Here is a 19486-nt window from a genome sequence, read left to right as displayed (position 1 = left end):
GTGAAAGAGGCAGGAAGGAATCGGCCCCGGGAACTCTATGGTTTCGCGCGGTGGGTAGCGCGGCGCTGCCGCCTCATCCGCCCGCCCCCCTCCCGACGCACCCCCCCCCTCCCTTCCCGCCCGCGTTGCACGCCGGGACACAGTGGGTCCTCCTTCCTGCCCACCCCCGCCCGCCGCCAGTCCTCCGAGCCTGCGCCGCGCCGATATCCGCGTTGCTCCCAAGATGGTGGCGTGGGGCTCGGGCTGAGAGCGAACGAGTTCGGCGAGAGGAGGCGCCACCCGCGGGCCCGGCCCGCCCTCCCGCCCCGCCGGCCTCGCCAAGGCCGCTCGCCTCTCCCTTCCCCGCCCCGCCAGGCCGCGGCCCTGTCTCTCTCCGCCCCGGCGGCTCCACCGGCAGCAGCAGCGGCGCCTCCTCATCCTCGCCTGCGGCCCGGCCCCGAGCGCGGCGCGGCCCCCGCATGAGCCCAGGCGGCGGCGGCGGGAGTGACCGGGAGCAGCAGGCCGCGGCGCCCAGGTCGGTAGGCGCTGCGCAGCGCCCGGCCCGGGGGAGAGCCGGGAGGGGGGGGATGGCGCCCGCCTGACGCCGGCCCTCAAGGGGAGGGGGCCGGGAGGCGGCCCTTGCCCGCTTCCCGTCGCCCGGCAGATCCCTGGCCTGGGGTGGGAAAGGCGGGCGGGAGGCGCCGGCAGCCGGGGTGCGTGGCCTCGGTGGTCGTCTCCCTCCCTCGCCGTCGGGCACATGGGTGCGGGGCCGCCCCGTCCCTCCCCAGAAGCGGGAAGGCCGGGCGGCTCCGGGCTTCAGCCCGCCCCCCGCCCCCCCGGGGAGACCGGGCTTACTGGGCGACCTTGGGTGAACCCAGCCTGCCCCCGCCTCAGTTTGCCGGCTGGGCTCGGCGCAGCGGCGGTGCCCTCTGCCCGGGGCTGCTGCTGGTGGCAGGGAGCGCCTGGGTGCCTTCGGTATGGCCGGCTGTGGCAGTCGGGGAGGTGGGAGTACGTGAAGTACTGCGAGGGGGCATAACTAGTGTGCAAGGCCTGCTTAACGAATTAGGCATGTTCGCTGGCTCCTGTTACCTTCTGTCCAGTCCGGAGAGTTGGATCTGCTCACCTGTGAACAGGCTGCCCTGCCTGTCAGTGTCATCTGTCACTCCTGACTACAGGACTTGCTGGGTTTCAGTTTTTCAGTGTACCCCCAGTATTTCTTTCAAAGGAACGCTATGGGTTCTTATGGTTCACAGTCAATTTGTAAACTGGATGCCTAAGATGACATGACATGGTCATTCAGAAGTTACTAGTGCTTAGGAAACAAAACATGTTCCACAACTCTCCTTTAAGTGGCAAGAACCTGTAATCTATGGGCTTGTAGTTATGCTTTTTTTGTCTGGTTAATGGAAATACGTGTTTATTTTTCTTTCTGTGTAAGTGATGTTCTAATTCTGAGACAAAGACTGTCTTGCGCATCACTTCAGAGTTGGTCCTTCTGTGTCTGTATGGAAACTTCCCTACCTCGGTAGGAGGCTGTGCAAACCTGAGGCTCTGTGAGAATCAACTTGTCAGATTAGTTTTACTGTGTCTCTTGCATGTCTACTGAAAAGTTGCTCAGTGTGAAATTGCACCTGATTTTAGCTTTGATTTCCTAAGGAAGTAAAACCTATGTGTTTGTATTGTCAGTTTTATTTTTTTTTTGACTGATTTGAAAGGGAGAGGTCTAAAAGATAAGATTAAGTTCCTAATTCATGCAAATAGCATCCAGTTAGAGAGAGATTCCGTGCTAAGGGAGAAGTAAGTTTAACTCCATTGTTAGACATCTATGACTGGGTGGGAGAATAACGGAGATGGTGAGAGATACCTCTTGATAAGAATGCAAACTGCTGGAAAATGGGCTTTACAGTTTTAACAAGCTGATTGGTTTGTGTGATGGCACTAAATGCTTTGTGCCCTTTTATTTTGTAAACAGTTAAAGGTACTTTTTTTAAAATTTGAAAATACTGTGAAACTCAGTGTTCAGTGAGTGTGCTGAATTGAAAATATGTGCATTACCAGATTGCTGTGGGTATTTCATAGTTTTCCTCACATACATTTGTCTTTTAAAACGGATGCAGTTTGCAGTGCTTATGACTACTCTTTGTAACAGTAATGTTCTGTCAGTTCAATACAGACAACCTTGGAAGAAGAGCTAGACCACTACTTAGGTTTATAGGGGTGAAAAATACCTTTAATTGAAATTATTTCCATGCAATATTACAGATATTTCATCTCTCTTGTATGAATACCTTCCACTCCACTCTAAATGTTTGCTATTTAATGTGGCATCTTTCATACTGGGATTAACAAGTTCTTTTTCCATTTACCAGAGTTGTTTGCTATTTTGCCTCACTGGAGTATCCTGAGTATCTCCCAAGAACTTAGAAATAAAAGCACCAAGTTAGACGGCAAAATAAATGGTTTGATTTCTTTGCGGGGTTTTAGGGTTATGATTGTGTGACTGTGAAAAAAAAAAAAAAAAACCTGTTTGAAGGAAGGGAGGCTTGAAAAAGCAGAGATGTTTAACTTTTTCAGAGCCTAGATCTTTTAGTCCAGTCCTCTTCAAAACTCTAGCATTGTGTGGATTTTATCCTATTTTAAATAGCAAACAAAACTTTTAGTCTTTTTTTTTAATTACTGCTGCTGCTTAAAGCCATATGCAAAAGTTGATTCTTTTCTGAATGGACTTTAAAACTGTGTGTATTTTTTAAATACATCTAGTGATGTTCTCAGTTTGTTAGTCTTTGTTAGAGCACCTTGAGTTTGTTCCTGTTCTCGTGGACTTGAGAAAATAAACAGATTATCTTTCTTTTCATTTAACTTCACTTTTTGTAGGAGAAAAGCCGCTTTGGAAATATGACATGTACCCCAGTGGAAAATCATGTGTATTTCATTATGAAGGTGTTCTTTGTTGATGTGTTCTTCACTAGTTCTCCATGAATTCACAGGTTCCACTTGACCAAATCCATAACTAAAGGGGAAAATATCTTTAAGTCAAGTTTTAATAGTCATAAGTATGTTTAATTGTGAACATGTTTAAGCATATAAAGTTTTGTATAAACAATAATTAGTGTAGTACATGATATGCCGCTTATCACGGAACAAATTTAGTGTTTACATTTTTGTAAATACGCATCATCTTAGTTTTTCCCATAGGAAAGATTTTTTTTTTTTGCCTTTGCAACTTTTGGTTTCAGTTTACTTAGTGAATGCCCAGAGAGAATTCATCTTTTTTTTTTTTTTAAAAAAAAAAAAACCGCAGGAAATATCTTCCTTCCTCCCCACACCAGTTATTCATATACCTGAAGGTAAAAGCCACTAATTCTTAAAAATAGAATATACAATTAAGGGACAAGAGGAGAGAATTCCTAAAGTATGTAGGCATGTATCTCATTTCCAGTGTCAATCTTAATTTCTGATACTGTAAGCCAGGTCTTTGCTTTACTTTAGTTAATGAATTGATAGTGATTTTTAAACAAAGGAGGTATGTTTTACACTTTTTCTGAAGTATCCAGCATATTTAAGGTAGTTATGAGTTTTATAGAGAAGCAGTGTTGAAAGATTTTCTGTCATTGATCAAATTCTGATTTGGACGTGGAAGAAGAGGGGTCTGTAACAAATAATTTAGAATATGAGATTTACTTTTTTAAAAAATAATGTCCCCTCTCCTCCCCAGGAGAGTGCTGTAAGCTTTGCTAACTAGTTGGTTCTCAGAGACAACAGCAATGAGCAAATTGCATGCTTGAAGTTACTTTAGTCACCTTAAATGCTTTGACCTTAACATTTATTGCGTTGATTTCCTGTATTTACAGGCAGTGCCTGACAGCCTCGTAAGGCTGTATTGTCCATGAATGAAAGTTTGGAAAAAAGCTAATTCATATGAATAGTAATGTGTGTAATGTATCTGGTTCGTTAGCAGAAAGTCAGCAAATACAGTGTAAAGGTAATACTTTGTAATGAAGAAACACTTCAGTAGCTATACCAGTTGGTGAGACATTTCTTCAGGAAAATAACCTCATATGAGAAATATAAAAAAAGATAAATAACATTGAGATCCAGGATTCATGCTTAGCAATGTAACACATGAACAAGTAGCAGTTTAAATTGCTATTTTTGAGTAGTTCCACCTTCTTGTGGCTAGGAGTGACAGAACTTATTGACGACAAAATAACCTGCTGGTTGCAAAATTACATTATAAATTAAATATTACTGTAGTGTTCTGTCTCACAAATACTCTTACGAATGAATCTCTTAAAGGAAGCATTAACTACTTCTTACTTTTAATAGGTTGAGCCTGCTTCCCTGTATTATGCAAACTGCTGAATGGAGGAAGGGGGCGGAAGTCAGTCTTTACCGATACTCTTCCCGTTACCATACTGCATGGTTCTTTGCCCATGTTTTACAGGGTGGTGAAGAATTAGGAGAAGCTGCAGTTGTTCCGCTGAGTGGAACTAAATGGGTGGCTTCCCTCTGGACCCTCACTTCACTGTCTTAGGTAAGAGGGCTCACCTGCTTCTTCTGAAGCAACTTGCATTTCCATAGAGCAGAGGTATATGTGTTTTAAGAGAAACTTCTAGCTAGTGAAGCAGAGGTTTGGACTCCTTTTTTTGGCTTGTTTTGTTTTGGTTTTTTTTTTTTTTTTGTAAAAGCCTTGAAAAGGATATTCACAGTATGTAGCTGTTCGAGGCTTTTCATCAAAAAGCGTTACTGTTTGCATCCGTCCACGTAGCTTCAAAAACATGCTCTATATTCACACACTTTACCTTTGAGAATCGTGCTTGCCTTGTGTAGTGTGTCAACAGTGGGACTGTACCAGAGTTGAATTATAGCAGCAATGTTTTGGCACAAACTTAAACTAATGTACCAGTTCTCTGCTTGATATGGAGAGTGCTGCTTTTTTTCATGTTTAATCCTTCTATGCCATAATTTCAAAGCGGTGGTCTAAGTAACTAAATAACTCAAAATTTAAGTGTCTCAAAAACTCTAAAGGTACAGTATCCCAGTTTGAAACCCGATGGAAATTTGGCCTTGGTGGGCTTTGCATCAACCAGTGGGATCACAAGCAGAAAATTACAGAACCTGCATTTGGGTTTGGTGGTTGTTGCATAATTTTCTGTTAACAATTAGTCCGCATCGTTTACTTTTCATTCTAGTGTTCTGTGAGGACTGTGTCAGGACTTCTGCTGTCTTGACCAAGCTAGAGTTCTAGGGGTGAAGCTAGTTCTTCGTCTCTGCTTCATAGAGGAGACCACACTCTTCCTTACTTTGATGAACCCCTTTTTGGACTTGTTGATACTTCCTTGATAATGGTTACACCAAAGGAATTGGTGAAATGAGGAGGTTAGAATGACAAATAAACATCCCTTTTCCCTTGCCTTTGGGAGCTGTGTGCAGGGGAGGCACAAGAGCTATCTGTAATGTGTTGCCAAGCTTGTGTGGTGCTGAGAGATGCCAGACTTGTCCAGGCAGCCAGGCTCTGGCACTACTTGTGTACTCCTGCTCTGGTATGCTCTGTGGGACCCAGGTTGGAGCAGCTGCAGTTCAGCAGGCTTGGGATGTTAGAGGGTGGTGAAGTAGCTCTTAAAGGAGCTGAACTTCTAAAATGGGCTGCAGGTCAAAATACTTCAGGAAATGCTACAGTAGTTGTAGTCAAGTTTTTCTTTGGCATTGTGGTTAGTCATGTGTTTCAGCTGACTCCTTTAACATTTAAAATATTTTCATTTTACAGTATGGTATTTTTGGTTTTCTTAAAAGGTATCAAAAACTTCTACAAAGCTAGGTAATGCTGAAGAGGTCTATCACTTCTTCAGAATTTCTATTTCCAATGCAATTTTTTCATCTTTCTTATTTCTATAGCCTTATTCAGATAATGATTATTTTTTATTTCATAGTGACATCTCATGTCCAAAGTCTTAGTAATTAATATTGTGGTTTAATATGTGTATATACACCCTATTTTATTTTTAGAAAGTCCAAGGTATACTAGCGTACAACTGGCTGCAGTAGCAGCACTTAGATATATTTCAGCTGTTGTAGCAAAACTCGCCTATTGTGCACCAGAGGAATACATACTTATAGTCCACACAACCTGCAAGTCTCATGAGAGTTCAAGAACACAGGAGCTCTTAAGAGAGCATGTCACTTTTGTGAAGTACTGGTATTTCTTGGTTGCAAAGGTTGAGCTCTTTAAGTTTTAAGGTGGTGATAAATACTCTGTTTGCATGGTTCTTATGACCTGGATGTCTTATTGAAAGAAGGAAGTTTGTGAATACTTGGGGTTTTTTTTGATTAATGTTATATTAAGGATGTCAGTCGTGGAAGAAAACTATTTTTATTTGAACTTACATATTTGAAATTGTGTGAGATAATCTATAATACTAGGTAAAACACCTACCATTTTCATTAGGGTAGCACTGACAGAATTTTTTATTCTGCTTCTGTCTCGTGATAGTTATTGCCCCAAAAAAAGTGGAAAACGTCCTTTAAGCACCTGATAGAGGTGACTTCACAATGTCTTTCGTCAGGCCAGACATGAGAGTTGCAAACTATTTTTCATAATTTATAATTAATTTCTTAAATATTTTGTGATTCCATACACTACAGTTTAATTAATTCAGTATCTTACCATCTTCGTTAATATCATTCGGTGTGCCTTGAAGTCTGTTTTTCGTATTGAAAATGTATGGCAGTTGTAAAAAAGCAGCTCTTTTGGTTCTGGTCATGTGACAGATCAAGATTTCTTTATGTTGAGTGGAAGCAATAGTGTTAGCAATGCTTTTAGTCACGTTTGTCACTCGCATTTTTTTAGGCAGATGTGGCTTAATGCTAATTAATAAGTATACTAAAGGTGGATGTTGAAGCACATCTGACTTCATGGAATTACTTTCATTCCTTTTAGACAAGCATTACAGATTCCATATTTCATTTTGTTGTCATCCATGTAGCCTTTGAGCAATTTTTTCTTTTACTAGACTGCTGAACTCCTACTCTGCCTTGGTAGCTGATGGGGGGAGATGGAAGAACTAGAAGTCCAGGAGCTTCGGTTTTGTGCTATTGGAATTACTTGCTCTTCTGCTGCTAGTGACATGTTACTAAGCAAATCCCTTGTCCCCATCTCCTCCACTATGGTCTTATTTCTTCTGTAAATTGTACTGTCTTAAACTACATAGCTTCAGTTGTATTTGGAACCTTTGTTTTCTTTTTTCTTTTTGATGGGCAATAATCATAAGATCCCTGATAGATATATTTTTGATACTTTTTCATGCTGTACTTCGTACTCTGCTCATACTCTGTTGGCTCTTTTGTACCTTAGAGGAGAGTGAGTGAATTTTATATAGGTGACGCTGCACTGTGTTTAGATGAACAAATACATACATTGGCAGTTAAGCTGGAAGCCCTGTGATACAAGGTGTGAAAATATTGGTCAGATTTGTCAGAATACTTTTAACTGAGTTTGCCTAATGGCATCACGGTGAATGAAGAATTATTCTCTAATAGAATATAAGAGAGATATTCTGGATTTCTGCTATTGGTACGGAGCGGAAGCGCCACCTCCAAACAGGAAGATCATCACTTACTGTCTTATATTGTTCAGATACAATTATTCTTTTTTTTCTTCTGAATGGTGGTAAAGTTTTATTGACACAGTTGCATAACATTAACTCATTAATCCTAACTGTACATAAATCCACATAATTATCGTAATTGTGTGTTGAAATAGCAGTCTTGTTTCATGAAACAGGTAGGATGCCCTATTTAACTTTTTTTTTTCTTTAAATACAAAAAATTGTACACAAACTGTTAGTGCTGTAGAGCTTTACTGGCATGACTTTGTCAGTCCAGGATCACCCCATTTCACGTATCTGATAAAGAATGGGGACAGGTTCTCTATGGTTTGACATCTTTTAAGACAAACCTGAATGTACTCTTAAGGTAATCAGATCAGGGTTTCCTTGGTGGGAACTATGATCTATATTGGAGATCAGCCTAAATCAGCTGCATTGGATTTGTTTGTTGTTAGTAGAGTTTTAGAACCAAGAAACTAAGTATTAAATCTTCACAGTACTGAAAATGTGATACTCTGTGCCAAGTGAGTAACTTTCTGGAAAGTAATTACTAGATTTCTTTAGTTATATACCTAACTACATTGGTTGTGCTTTTAGGTGTTTGTTGAAAATGTTTGGAGTATGTTTTAGTCATGTGTCCCTTGTTTAATTATGGCTTCCCTGAAAATGAACCATTTATAGAAAAGCTTATCAAACTCCAGCAGCCAGGACGAGATGGGGTTCTATCTGTGACTTGGTGTTTGTGGTTTGGCGTTTTTTTTATTTTTTATTACAAGTACCAATTTTTTAAATTATTGGGGGGGGGGGGCGGGGTGTGGAGGAGAAAAACCTTGTCAGAATCTTCCAGAAGAAGGAAATGGATATTTGTAATGAACTGGATGAATGGAATTGTAAAACTCAATTGCATCACTATAGAGCAAAGAATAGGGAACGTTGTGTGTATGGACTTTCTACTTTTGTAGGTTCCCTAACATACTAAGTATTTTCTGTTTTGGTTTTTATGAGAAGTATGATTTAGTTTCGGAAGTCATACGATTTAGTTTTAGGTACTCCTTTGAGGAGGGGGGAGTTAGACTTCATGATCCTTCCAATTTGACATATTCTATGATTCTATTCTATAATTCAAAGTATATGTTTCCTTCAGTTGTAAACTTGTGAATGGCCATTCTTGAATGTATTGCTTTGAAGTTGCATTGAGTTTCAGATTGGTATGGAGCATAGTGCAAAAACTGAAATGTAATGTTTTGCATTACAGGTACAAGAACTGTAGAAGCCCACTTTAGAATTTGAAAGAACAAGTTTCTGCATCTCTGGAAAGATATGGTATGTTTATGTTTTCACTTAATTGTGTATATGCTAATAATCATAATAACAAATATTTATACTTTTTTGTTCCCTGATTTTAAAAAAAAAAGTTGAAAATAAATTCAGGAAGAAACACACACATTCTTTTTTCCTATTTTTTTTTTTTACTGCAGTGTCTGTTACTTAGGCATAGTTCTCTAGAAAACTGAGTTACTTGGTTTTTCTTGGGGAAAATAAATACTGATGATACAACATTGAATACCCTTTTAATTTGTTTTACAAGCTCAGCATCACACTGCTACCATCCATATATTTATCCATAGACTGGATAAGAATCAGTGCTGTTTCTCAAAGTTTTTTTTTCTTGCTGCTGAGCGTATTTATACCAAGGCTTATACAGCTTTTTAAGTATGACTTGCAAAGTAAGTTCAGAACTACTAGAAAAGTTAAGCAGACATCAGTGTAAGTCAAACTTGCAAATTCAAATGTTAGGAAATACAGAAATGTGACTTTCAGTAGCAGTGCTAACATGAGCCCATGGCACATGGTATGTGTTTTTGTCTAGGCTCTTAAATGTCCAGCCAGCTTAAAAATACATGCAGTACAGCAAGGTTGGAACCTTAGCTTGTAGTTATTTTAATTGCCATTTTCTAACTTTATTCTGGTGTAGTCCAGCGGACATACCTGGTAGTATGGAATAACCGCGCCACTTTGTAGTATCTCTTAAGGTCTGTGGTTCTGCAACTTGGTACATAGGGGATTTTTCAAACGTTTTGCATTGCTGCATTCAGAAAACCAATTTTTGCTTAAGTTAATTTTTCTACCATATTAAATAGGTCTGTTAATGCATTTATACAATTGTATACTTCTAAGCTACTTCTTAGAAGCTACTTCTAAGCTATGTGGGTACTTTCTTTAACCGCTTAAAATGTGGCGAAGAACTCAGTAACTGTTGATACAAGTTTTATACCCTGTGTCTTTATGTCTGGATTTTTTTCTTTTGAAGATACTTAACATAAGAACATACATAAAGTTTTGAAATCTCAACCTCGCAGAAGAGTTGTTGGGTGGGGTTTTTTTTGTTTTTTAAGTTCTATTTTGTAGGAAGCTACAGACAGGAGCTAAAATGATGGATTCTAAGCTGAAACTGTAAATATAATGTGTGCTAATTAAAAACTGTAAATCTCTTAAAAAGCTATAATGTAACATTATCACAATCCAGATGTTCCTGAGAGAATTATATAGATTGGTCCTTTACTCTAGCAGGCATCTGGCAGGTAGCGTATATTCATTTTTGCACCCACAGCACCACTGGGACCACCCACCTGCTTCTTGCTCTCTAGTTTCAGTACCAGTTTTGTGTATGATGGCTCTTCTTCAAACTGAAGCTGTTACTTCTTTATTGCCATTATTTCTGCTGGCTGCTTTTTCTCTGAATGTTTAACTGCTTGCCACCGTATGTATGCATAGAGTCTTTGTAATGGTTTGCGCTTCATAAATTGATGAACAAGAATTCCCCTCTAATCCCCCACAACTTGAGTAATGGATACTAATGTAGCATCAGAAAAACTGAATATTATGCTATGGAATTGCATGATTGCTTGGTCTTAATATGAACTATGTATAAACAAACGTGCTGGTGACACTGGAGAACTTGGTGAACAGAAAGGTACTTTACATGTAAGGCTGTGTGGAAGATGCGTGGCAAAAGAAAGTAAAATAACAGCATAAGCAAAAGGACAGATGGAATGAAAGTTTAAATATTAAAGCTGAAGTGAAGCTGTAAAACTTACCTGTTTACCTGTATAATTTAATGTGATACCTAACCAGTAAAAGGAGAGCTACTAAAAGAAATTTAAATAGATGATTGGATTTCATCTCCTGATGTAGGTGGGGCTTTCCATTCATATCTGTATATCATTTTGGAGGGAGCCTGAAGTAGCAGGCATAACTGAGATTAGAAACGCATGGTTCTGCTGCAAAAAAATAAGGAATGTATGTAGTGGAATAAATATCAGCTATGGTCTAAGTGAAAAATGCAGAAGCTAAGAATAATTTCAGGTCTTTCCCTCTTACAGAGGTGAATTAAGTACATCTATGCTCTCAAACCCAAAACAAGTGTTGAAGGGAAAATATAGTGTCCAGAGTTGGGGGGGCATTTGTAGAAAATGAGAATAACACACAGGCCTTTAGTTTTGGGGTCGGAGGAGGGAATCGGAGCAAACACTAGACCTTTTTGTGTTACCGTGTGATTTGTGACATTGACATCAAGGCAGAGCAAGTATACAGATATTATAGGATGAAACTTCTATATAAATCTATAGTTGATCTCTGTATATTGAGATGCACGAAATTCTACCTTTATTAAACTCAGTAAGTTGTGTTTTTACTGAAGTGTAAATTCCAGAATGGCACCACCTTTAATTTGAAGGTATTAGCAAATTCAGATCCCCACCCCAAATAATTTGTTCAAGTGTTAATTGTCTTAGCTATCCCGCATGCTTGTGTTCCTACTGTAATTTGAATTTGTCAGTCTTCAGTTTCTAGTCTTGGGGGGGGCTTATATGCTTGCTTTTAATTGGAGGTCCTTTTTAATGTATTCTTTTGGGGCTATGAGAGGACTTCATTTCTTCTAGTATCCATATTGATTAGCTTGATTAACTTTGAACTTTTTCCACTGTCTAATCGCAAGGCACTTTCTCCTTTCCTCATGTTGTCTTTATGCCTCTTTTCTGCTACTTCTGGAATACTTTTGAAGAATATTGAGTAATTGGAGAACTGGGCTCAAGTTTTGAACATCTCAGAAGTATTTTGTGCAGATGAACACCTTTTCAGGAGCCCTTCATGAGTAATATCTGTCATTCTAGCTGTAATACTGGGAGTAAGTGTGTGTTTGCTTATCAGTTGTGAGTGCCTTAATCGCTTTAGGTTGGCATTTTACAGGATAGAACCCAATTCTTTTGGTCTTTGATCTATGTGATTTTGCATTTGTTGTTATTAGTTGAATGGTTTGGTTTACCAGGCAGTGGAAAAAAAAATCATATAGATGCCTTATTACTGTTGTCTGGGGGTTTTTTTGCAGCTCCATTAGGATTTATGTAATGAGGTTTGAGTAGTGGCTGGTTTATTTTACTTTAGGGTCATTGGTAATTTGATGTGCTATTAGTTGCGTGAAGAAAACTTCTGGAATCTTATGTCTTTTGATGTTTTCTGTGTTGGAAGCCACATGCAGGCAACAAAAGCAATTGAAAGTCTCAAGCATGCATATTGCATTTTTTTTCTGCAAGTGACAGATAAGATTGAATTTAAGGATTTGGAGCATATTCTACAGTTCCCTCCAAGTCATTTGATGAATCAATCTCAAGTTATAAAAGGCCAGTGTTCTTATTAGTTGGCAGTTCCTTTTTTTGAAGTAGTAAGCTAGCTAGGGTAGTTCTGAGGGCACCCTTTACTGTAGAGATGATGACTGTCTGTTTCATCATGGTACTCAAAGTTATTTTGAAAATATATCAAATTTGAGAAAAGCATTCATTCTTGGGAAGTTCAGAGGGATTCTTCAGAAAAGATGCAAAAGCTGTCTTTAGTTGTATCTTGAGATGGTTATTTTTAATTAAGAAGCTCCAGTTCCACCACTGAAAGGTGAGGAGTGTCATGGTACTACTTTTGTACAGGTGAATCACACCCCCTTTTTCATTAGATCATCTGTCAAAAAGAATCTTAAAGAAAAAATTGGATCAAAGATTGCTTGGGTGGAAACTTAAATTCTTTCGTAAAGGAAACATAAATTCTTAAAAATGCCATCTGCCAGGGCACCCATCATTCAGTAAGGTCAATAAGTCGTCATAGATTAAATAAGAAAAGCGTTCCTTCAGTCAAGGATCTTCCTAGACCTCAAATACTGTGTGCCAGGTGGCTGTGCTGTCACAGAAACTGAACACCTGTACATCATAGAATATAGGGAAAGTAATAGGTGTACAAAATCCATGTAAGTGACAAATTGCAATTAAATGATTTGTATCTGTAAGTTTTTTGGCTTTGTTTTTGATTGCTGACAAATAGATAGTTAAATTCTCCATGGTATGTCTTTAGGTTCTGTGTTTTGAAACTGGGGGCCTCTTATTGGCTCATTTTTGTGATTCCAGACTTTCAAGATTAAATGAAATGCACAAAGAAGATCTCATCAGGATATGCAACAAAGTTGGGTTTTAGCCCCTTTTTATGCATCTGAAATTGGTTTCTGGCTTCTTGTTCCTTCACTGTTTTATTTCCTCTTTTTCAGATGATAGGAACATCCTTTTCAGAAAATCTGCTCTTTTGTCACCTTGGAGAAATGTGTGTAGTCTCAAATTACTGCATAAACATTATTTATCCCACTCCCTCTTGATGAGTGCTACCCCATGCCATACAGGGTTCTTCAGATACATGGTTTAAAGCCATGGGTCTTGTGTATTGTCTTGCTAATTATAACAGGGGTTGCTGCAGTCCTGGTTGAATCTACCTCTTGTAAATAGTCACTAGGCAGATGTAGATGTGGCTGTACTGGAGCCTGCCCAGTCCCAAAGAGCCTGTAGCAGCCATCTTGGGTTTCTTGGACATATTTCACAGGCACAAACTGCGTTTGATGCCTTCAGCTTCTCTGTGTGTCCGTGAAAGCCTAAACTGTAAGCCGTGCTAATCATGACAGTGAAGACCCCAGAAATCTGTTTGAGTAACTCTGTTCTAAGAATAAATATTTGTTCTGGGGCTGCTGTTGTAGGGTCCTGCCTTCTAGAAAGTAAGTTACATGCCAAGATATTTTGTAAAGGAATTCCTGTGACAGAAAAGCATCTGGTTTAGGTCAGTTTCCTATTTTTCATAATCCCCTTTTCTAACACATTAGTCTGTTCATCAGTGTGGTTTCCCTTTCCAGATCAAGTAGTGTCCTTTGACTCTCTTACCATTATTTTTTTTTCTGCCTTGTTTGGATCCAGCAGTCAAGATGTCCTTTGTTCAAACTAGATTCAGAATAAGGGATCTTTGATGGCAGTCTCCTTCACCACCCACCCCATGTTTCAACATGCTGGACTCTTTGCCAGCAGACAGTACTCTGCTGATGCATGAATGAGTGAAGTTTTAGAAAAAGTGAATTCTTTCATCTGTGCTAGGGAATCCTTGCTAATCATATTCTGTCCCACAGGAGTGGCAGAAAGGATAGGTGGGGAAGGTAGGATGAGAAGGAGATAAAAGGGAAAATTATTTCTTGTATCTGGATTGTTGAAAAGTAGCATGAGATTTTTAGACCCCAGTACAGTAAATCCAGTTTTAATGTGTCTTGTAACAGATCAGAAATGCTGCAACTACCTCATTCAAAGCTCTGATCCACAATAAATTCAATTTATAGATACAAATTTCACTACAATACTTAGATGAGTTAACTTCAGCTCGGTGAGATTCGTGCCAGTTCAGATACTGCCTCTCTTCACGAAGCTGCTGTAGATACTATGTTAGGCGGCATAGTAAACCTGACTAACAGAGTTGTATCTGTGTCAGGCCTGGGCACAAACTTGTCTTGGCCGTGATTGTGGAGCTGCCACCTCAATGCATATTCTTTAACATTCCAAGATCTGATGTTTTTTGAATCCAGCACCGACACTTCATGTGTTCCTTCACTGTTGACCGTCATGTTCATGACTTCTCCTATATGAAACAGCCTCAGGAAAACCCTGTTTTACTAAGGTTGCTGTCAGCCTGTTGTTCAAACATGCTTGCATTTGAATGGAAGGCTGCCGTAATTAGCTCTTGCAGATGGTCTGGGTGATACAGGGCACAAGCCTAGGTAGGGAGTGATTGATTCAGTGCGCTCCAGAATGTGAGCTGGTACTTCCATCAGTCAGACAGAATGTGGGTTTCCCAACCAACGAGGCATTAGAGATTACACCACTGTCCTCTTTGACCAGCGTACTAAAAGTTACTTGGACAAAGAGCTAGAGGAGGCTTTAATTTCTAAATGCATTTTTACAGAGCCATTTCACATCAGTTCAGAAAGCAGCAAGAATTTAGATTTAACTTGAGGAGAAAGCATTGCCTTAGAATAGGCATCTGTTTCTTTAAAGCTAATGCTTGCCTGAAAGTAGACATTGTCAGGTCTTAAACAATGACAATGCCATAAGCAGTGTCTTTAAGGTTTCTTAGTTTTGCATCAGCATCTTGGGTTTTGCTGTTTGCTTTTCTGTACAGCCGATGGTCAGCAAACATTATTTTGAAAATCTTTACCTTGTTTGTCATTTAATGTTGACAGATGAGGAACCTTTCCAACTGACTTTCATTCATTGTACTGTGTTCCTGGCATTGACTCAGTTAAACTTTGACAATTTACTCCCCTAACAGATAGGTACCAGAGAACCTCTGTTTTGTTTCAGAGGGTAGCCTGCTTCTTTTTTACTTATGTTAAATGCACTTGTGTTTAGATGAGAAGAGTCAAATATTACTGATGTTAAAATAATTAAATGGCGCTTTTCCTACTTCAAGGAATGTACCCAATAAACCTAATAAGCATCATCCCGAAACTAATACAAATTTTGTTCCATTGCAGAGTGTCAAATTGTAGTAGAATGGCAAAAGTGAGCAGCGTTTCTGACAAACTTTAGAAAATCACTGGCCTTGCTTACTGATCAGTGATTCCATATCTCTGACAAGTCAACAGATAGAAGTTAGCATTGAGAATGCTTGATTGCCCCTCAAACCTAAGACCTTACTGAAAGACTCTTATAATAGGTTGGACTGAAGCACAAAAGCTTTCTTTACTGAACCATTTGAAGCTGTTGGATGTGCTCTGTTAGTATTTGCACCAGATCTTTGTGACTGCAGGTGTGCCCTAAATAGCTCGGTACCCGTTGTGCACCTTGCTTCTGTGTGAGGCTTCTGCTGCATGGCAACCTACCAATGTGGGGTTTCATCTGGGCTAGAACCACAGGAGTAAACTTCTCCGATACTGTACAGGGGTCCGTGTCTTTGTAGCTACTGGTTGTTTAGAGAAAGTAAGTCAACTTTTTATTTACTAAATACAGTAATAACACTTTAATCAAGACTTTATATTAACAAAAAGTGAATAATGCTGTTTGTGATCTGACTCTCCATCTGAGGCCTTTTTTCTTTACAGTCTTTGTGCAGTGCACCTAGGAGCTTGGGTGGGAGAGAGAACGGGGTGAATTGTGTGTTGAGGGTTATGTTTGGAAATATATTATCAGTTAACTTTAGTTTAGAGTAGATAATAGCAGTAGGTAAGAGACTAACTGGTTCCTTTTCAGCCATGGAAGTAATCAGCTGGGGTGGTCCCAGGGCGCTCTGGGCACGAGTATTGCTGAGTGATCATTGGCTGCCACCTGCGTGACAAAGTAAAGGACCAACCCTTCAATTTATACCAGTGGAGCCAGATCACGGGAAACAATTGACAGGTAAAATACACTTTTGAAAATTTAAGCGAGAGGAGAGACTACATGCGGTGTGAATGGAACAAAGAACCTAAAAGATGGGCCACAGATAGCAAAGGTTGCTTCTCTGAAACTTTTACATACCTTTAGCTTGCTTCATTTTAGGAAGAGGCACACACAGCAAAGCGCAAGCTACGTGTTCCTCCCCTGAAAACATGGAGCCTCATTAGAATGTCAGTATTAATTGAGTTGTAGCAGGGAAACAACTAACATAATTTTATTGTAGTTAGAAATTCCAGTTCGTATTTACGCACATGGTTCCAAATCTTTGAATGCTCATTGTCTTGATGTCGGTTGCTTTCCCCTGGTCCAAGAGATGGGTTTTGTTTTGTTTTTTTTAGAGAGGCGGAAAAGAAGTTGATGAATTTTCAAGTTTACCAGTTGAGTGTGCTGTAGTGAGTTACTCCAGAAGCCTTAGAATGCATTCAAAAATGAACTAATTTTTGTGCTGTAGGTCTTAATCTCGCAGATAAAACAATATTTAGCATCAATATTTTTCTTCTGTTTTATGGGTTTTATTTAGCGGACTGGCTGAAAATAATTTTTAAGGACTTTTAACTAAATTATTTTTACTTATTTAGAGTTGTTAAGCTTATGCTTAGCCCAGCGTGATACAGGATTGGTGTGACAACTCGTTTTTAATCAGTGACTCAAAATTGTGATCACCCTGATGTCACCGAATGGCCACAGCTTGTAAAAGGTAAGCATAAAGCATGTAGTGTTGTTTCTCAGGATCACTTTTAGTATAATGTTTATTTTAAAAGTATTTCATTTGTATGGCTTGCAGTTAGTTTTATAAATAGTATTAAGGTATATTGTTTGTTTAAGATAAGTCAGCTTGCAAAGTTGACTTATCCTTTTGCTTAGAGTGATTTCAAAGCAACTTACCTTGTCCCTGCCTCGTTTTTAAAATACGAGGACCGTGGTGTTCCGTGGTATGCCTCTTAAGAGCAATACTGTCACTTAAAAGTCTCTCGTGTGCTTTACTGTCATACTAAAATTCTGTATAAATTGTTTAGCATACTTATTTAAGCAATTTGTTCAATTTTTTTAATGTATCTGTCGAGGAGGTTTGATGTTAAAATTTCTAGGCTTGCATACCTCTACTTTTCTCTCCTAGGGAGGTACAGTGGAGGTAAAAGGAGTGGCTTGCAGAATGGAGAAGTTGTTCCCTGTGTTATTGGAAGTGAGCCATCATTTGAATTTGCTAGCTCATACTGCAGTATTCAGATTAGTTGGTGTCTTGTGATCAGTATCTACGATCTAATTCAAAGCTGAAATTTGTAAGAGCATTTGCTCTGAGATTTTCTCTGAACAGAACTCTTGTTTCAGATTTTAAGCATGATGAAGGGATGTCTTGCCATGCTATATAGTTGTATTTCAGTACTGTTGCCTGCTCAGAGGAATAACAAGGTATCTTGTTTGTAAACAATTGGGTATTGCAGAATAAATAGCTTCTCAACAAACAACTACAGTTCGTATAATTGGATTGATCTTCCACTTGTTTTAATGAGTACTGAAAGTTCTTTTTATTTGGTACTCATATTGTCATTTGAAACCTCTTAAAATCTGGTTAATAAGTACATCAATAGGTTCTGCAAATCATAGTTGTGGTAGGTCTGCTCATGTTATAGAAAACAGTAAGCTGAAGGAATTTCGTCCCTGTTTTCTGTAGAACCATTTACTTTAGAGGACCAAACCTTTTTTGACTCAGGTTTCATTTTTTCTGAACTTTCCTGAAAGTGTGTCTTCTCTTACATTGTTTGTCTTATAGAAGAAACATTTTTGTGAAATAGCATGTACTGAACTGCACTGTCTGTTCAAAGCCCAGATAAAACTCATACAAATGATAAGGACAGGAAAAGATTTTGGCTATACTGATAGCTATGTTTACATGTTTGGAGTACAAATCACTGGGCTGCCTTTTTTACACGCTAAGTTTAGGTCCCAGTCTGCTCTTTTTCTGTAACTTTTCATACTGATATGTATCTTAAAGGCTCAAAGTGATTAATACTCGTGGTGGTTTTTTTTTAACACCGCTATTTAACTTGCATTTGCATAGAGACTTAAAGCAGTACTCTTACCGAAAGCCTCATTGTGTTGTACTTTCTGTGACTAAAACAAAGATAGCAACCGCCTCAAACTTCCAAGCTCTTCGCTATCAGTTTCTGAAGTCCTGGGTGTGAATAGAGGAGCTAGCCAGTATGAATATAAATACTCTCTTTTCCACTGCTTCTCAGGTTGTATGGCTTCTAGCACTTGCATGCTTAGGTGAATAACCAGGAAAAAAATAATTGAGGTTCTTTTATCTCTGCTAAGTATTTAGTGACTTATTTTGGTCAGGGGAGTTGAAGGGAAATTAATTTTTTACTTGTTTTGCTGTTGAGCGTTATTTTTGACAGCAACTATCTCATCAGTCATGAACTTTAATGAGTGAGGGAATAAATAGAGACCAAATTTTGGCAGGTTTTGCTATTTTCCAATTAGAGGTTATTTGCATTTTAAGCATTAAGTTGGTTGGATAGCAAGCGCAGAATTCTGTCATAGTGTCAGTTGAATTTCATAACTTAGTGGAATATAAACAAATAACTTCCTGTGTTCTGCATCATCTGTTGCTGCATAGTATCCAGCTAGCCTAGGAATTCTAAGTTATCTGCCAGAAATGCTTTCTAGGCACTGGATCTGTTAATATACTACAGTTTGGTAAAATCCAGAAAGTTGCTAAAATCTGGTATGTCAGTAGAGGAACTAAGATTTTAATAGGGAATTTGGAGAATAGTCTAGGTTTTAATAGGAGGGCCCATCCAGGAAGGTAGTACAATGAAACATAGGAAGAAAGGACATGTTACAGGCTACAGGTGGAGACTTCCAATAGTATTTAGAATAGTATAGATAGTCATATAATAAATAGAAAAAATTAGAAATTCTATTCCTGTAAAGAAAGATTTTTCCCAGTAAAGCTATGGCAAAGCCTGCTCAGCTGTGCTAACTGAAGTCCCCTAGCAAACTCTGTGGAAACCTACAAAGTGAGTTCTCTTTGCAGATTTTAGCTCACTTCTGTTTTGAGAAAGCTCTGTCATGAAAGACGTATTTGTTCATGTAAGCTACAGAGTTTTACTGTAATGGCTG

General features: G+C 39.2%; 1 protein-coding gene across 9 annotated transcripts in view; it reads left to right on the top strand.

The window, feature by feature from the left end:
• The window catches only part of UBE3A (ubiquitin protein ligase E3A), a 63441-nt gene continuing 43955 nt past the window's right edge, over positions 1 to 19486 (top strand). For 3 of the 9 annotated variants that reach the window (XR_010071765.1, XM_063339937.1, XM_063340001.1), the window contains exons 1-3: positions 145 to 514; positions 8839 to 8906; positions 16939 to 17057. Coding sequence is in view for 8 of the 9 variants with exons in the window: in XM_063339937.1 (XP_063196007.1) it covers positions 17038 to 17057 (20 nt within the window). In the remaining variant the exon portion in view is untranslated. Of the gene's footprint in view, positions 51 to 144; positions 515 to 4405; positions 4514 to 8838; positions 8907 to 16174; positions 16322 to 16938; positions 17058 to 19486 lie in introns of those variants that run through there. The other 6 variants (XM_063339946.1, XM_063339992.1, XM_063339968.1 and 3 more) reach the window with 6 other exon arrangements.

The sequence above is a fragment of the Chroicocephalus ridibundus genome, chromosome 1 (genome assembly GCF_963924245.1).
Source record: "Chroicocephalus ridibundus chromosome 1, bChrRid1.1, whole genome shotgun sequence".
In the NCBI taxonomy this organism is placed as follows: domain Eukaryota; kingdom Metazoa; phylum Chordata; class Aves; order Charadriiformes; family Laridae; genus Chroicocephalus; species Chroicocephalus ridibundus.
Note: the sequence above shows the minus strand (reverse complement) of the source record. Positions and strands in the feature narration are given on the sequence as shown.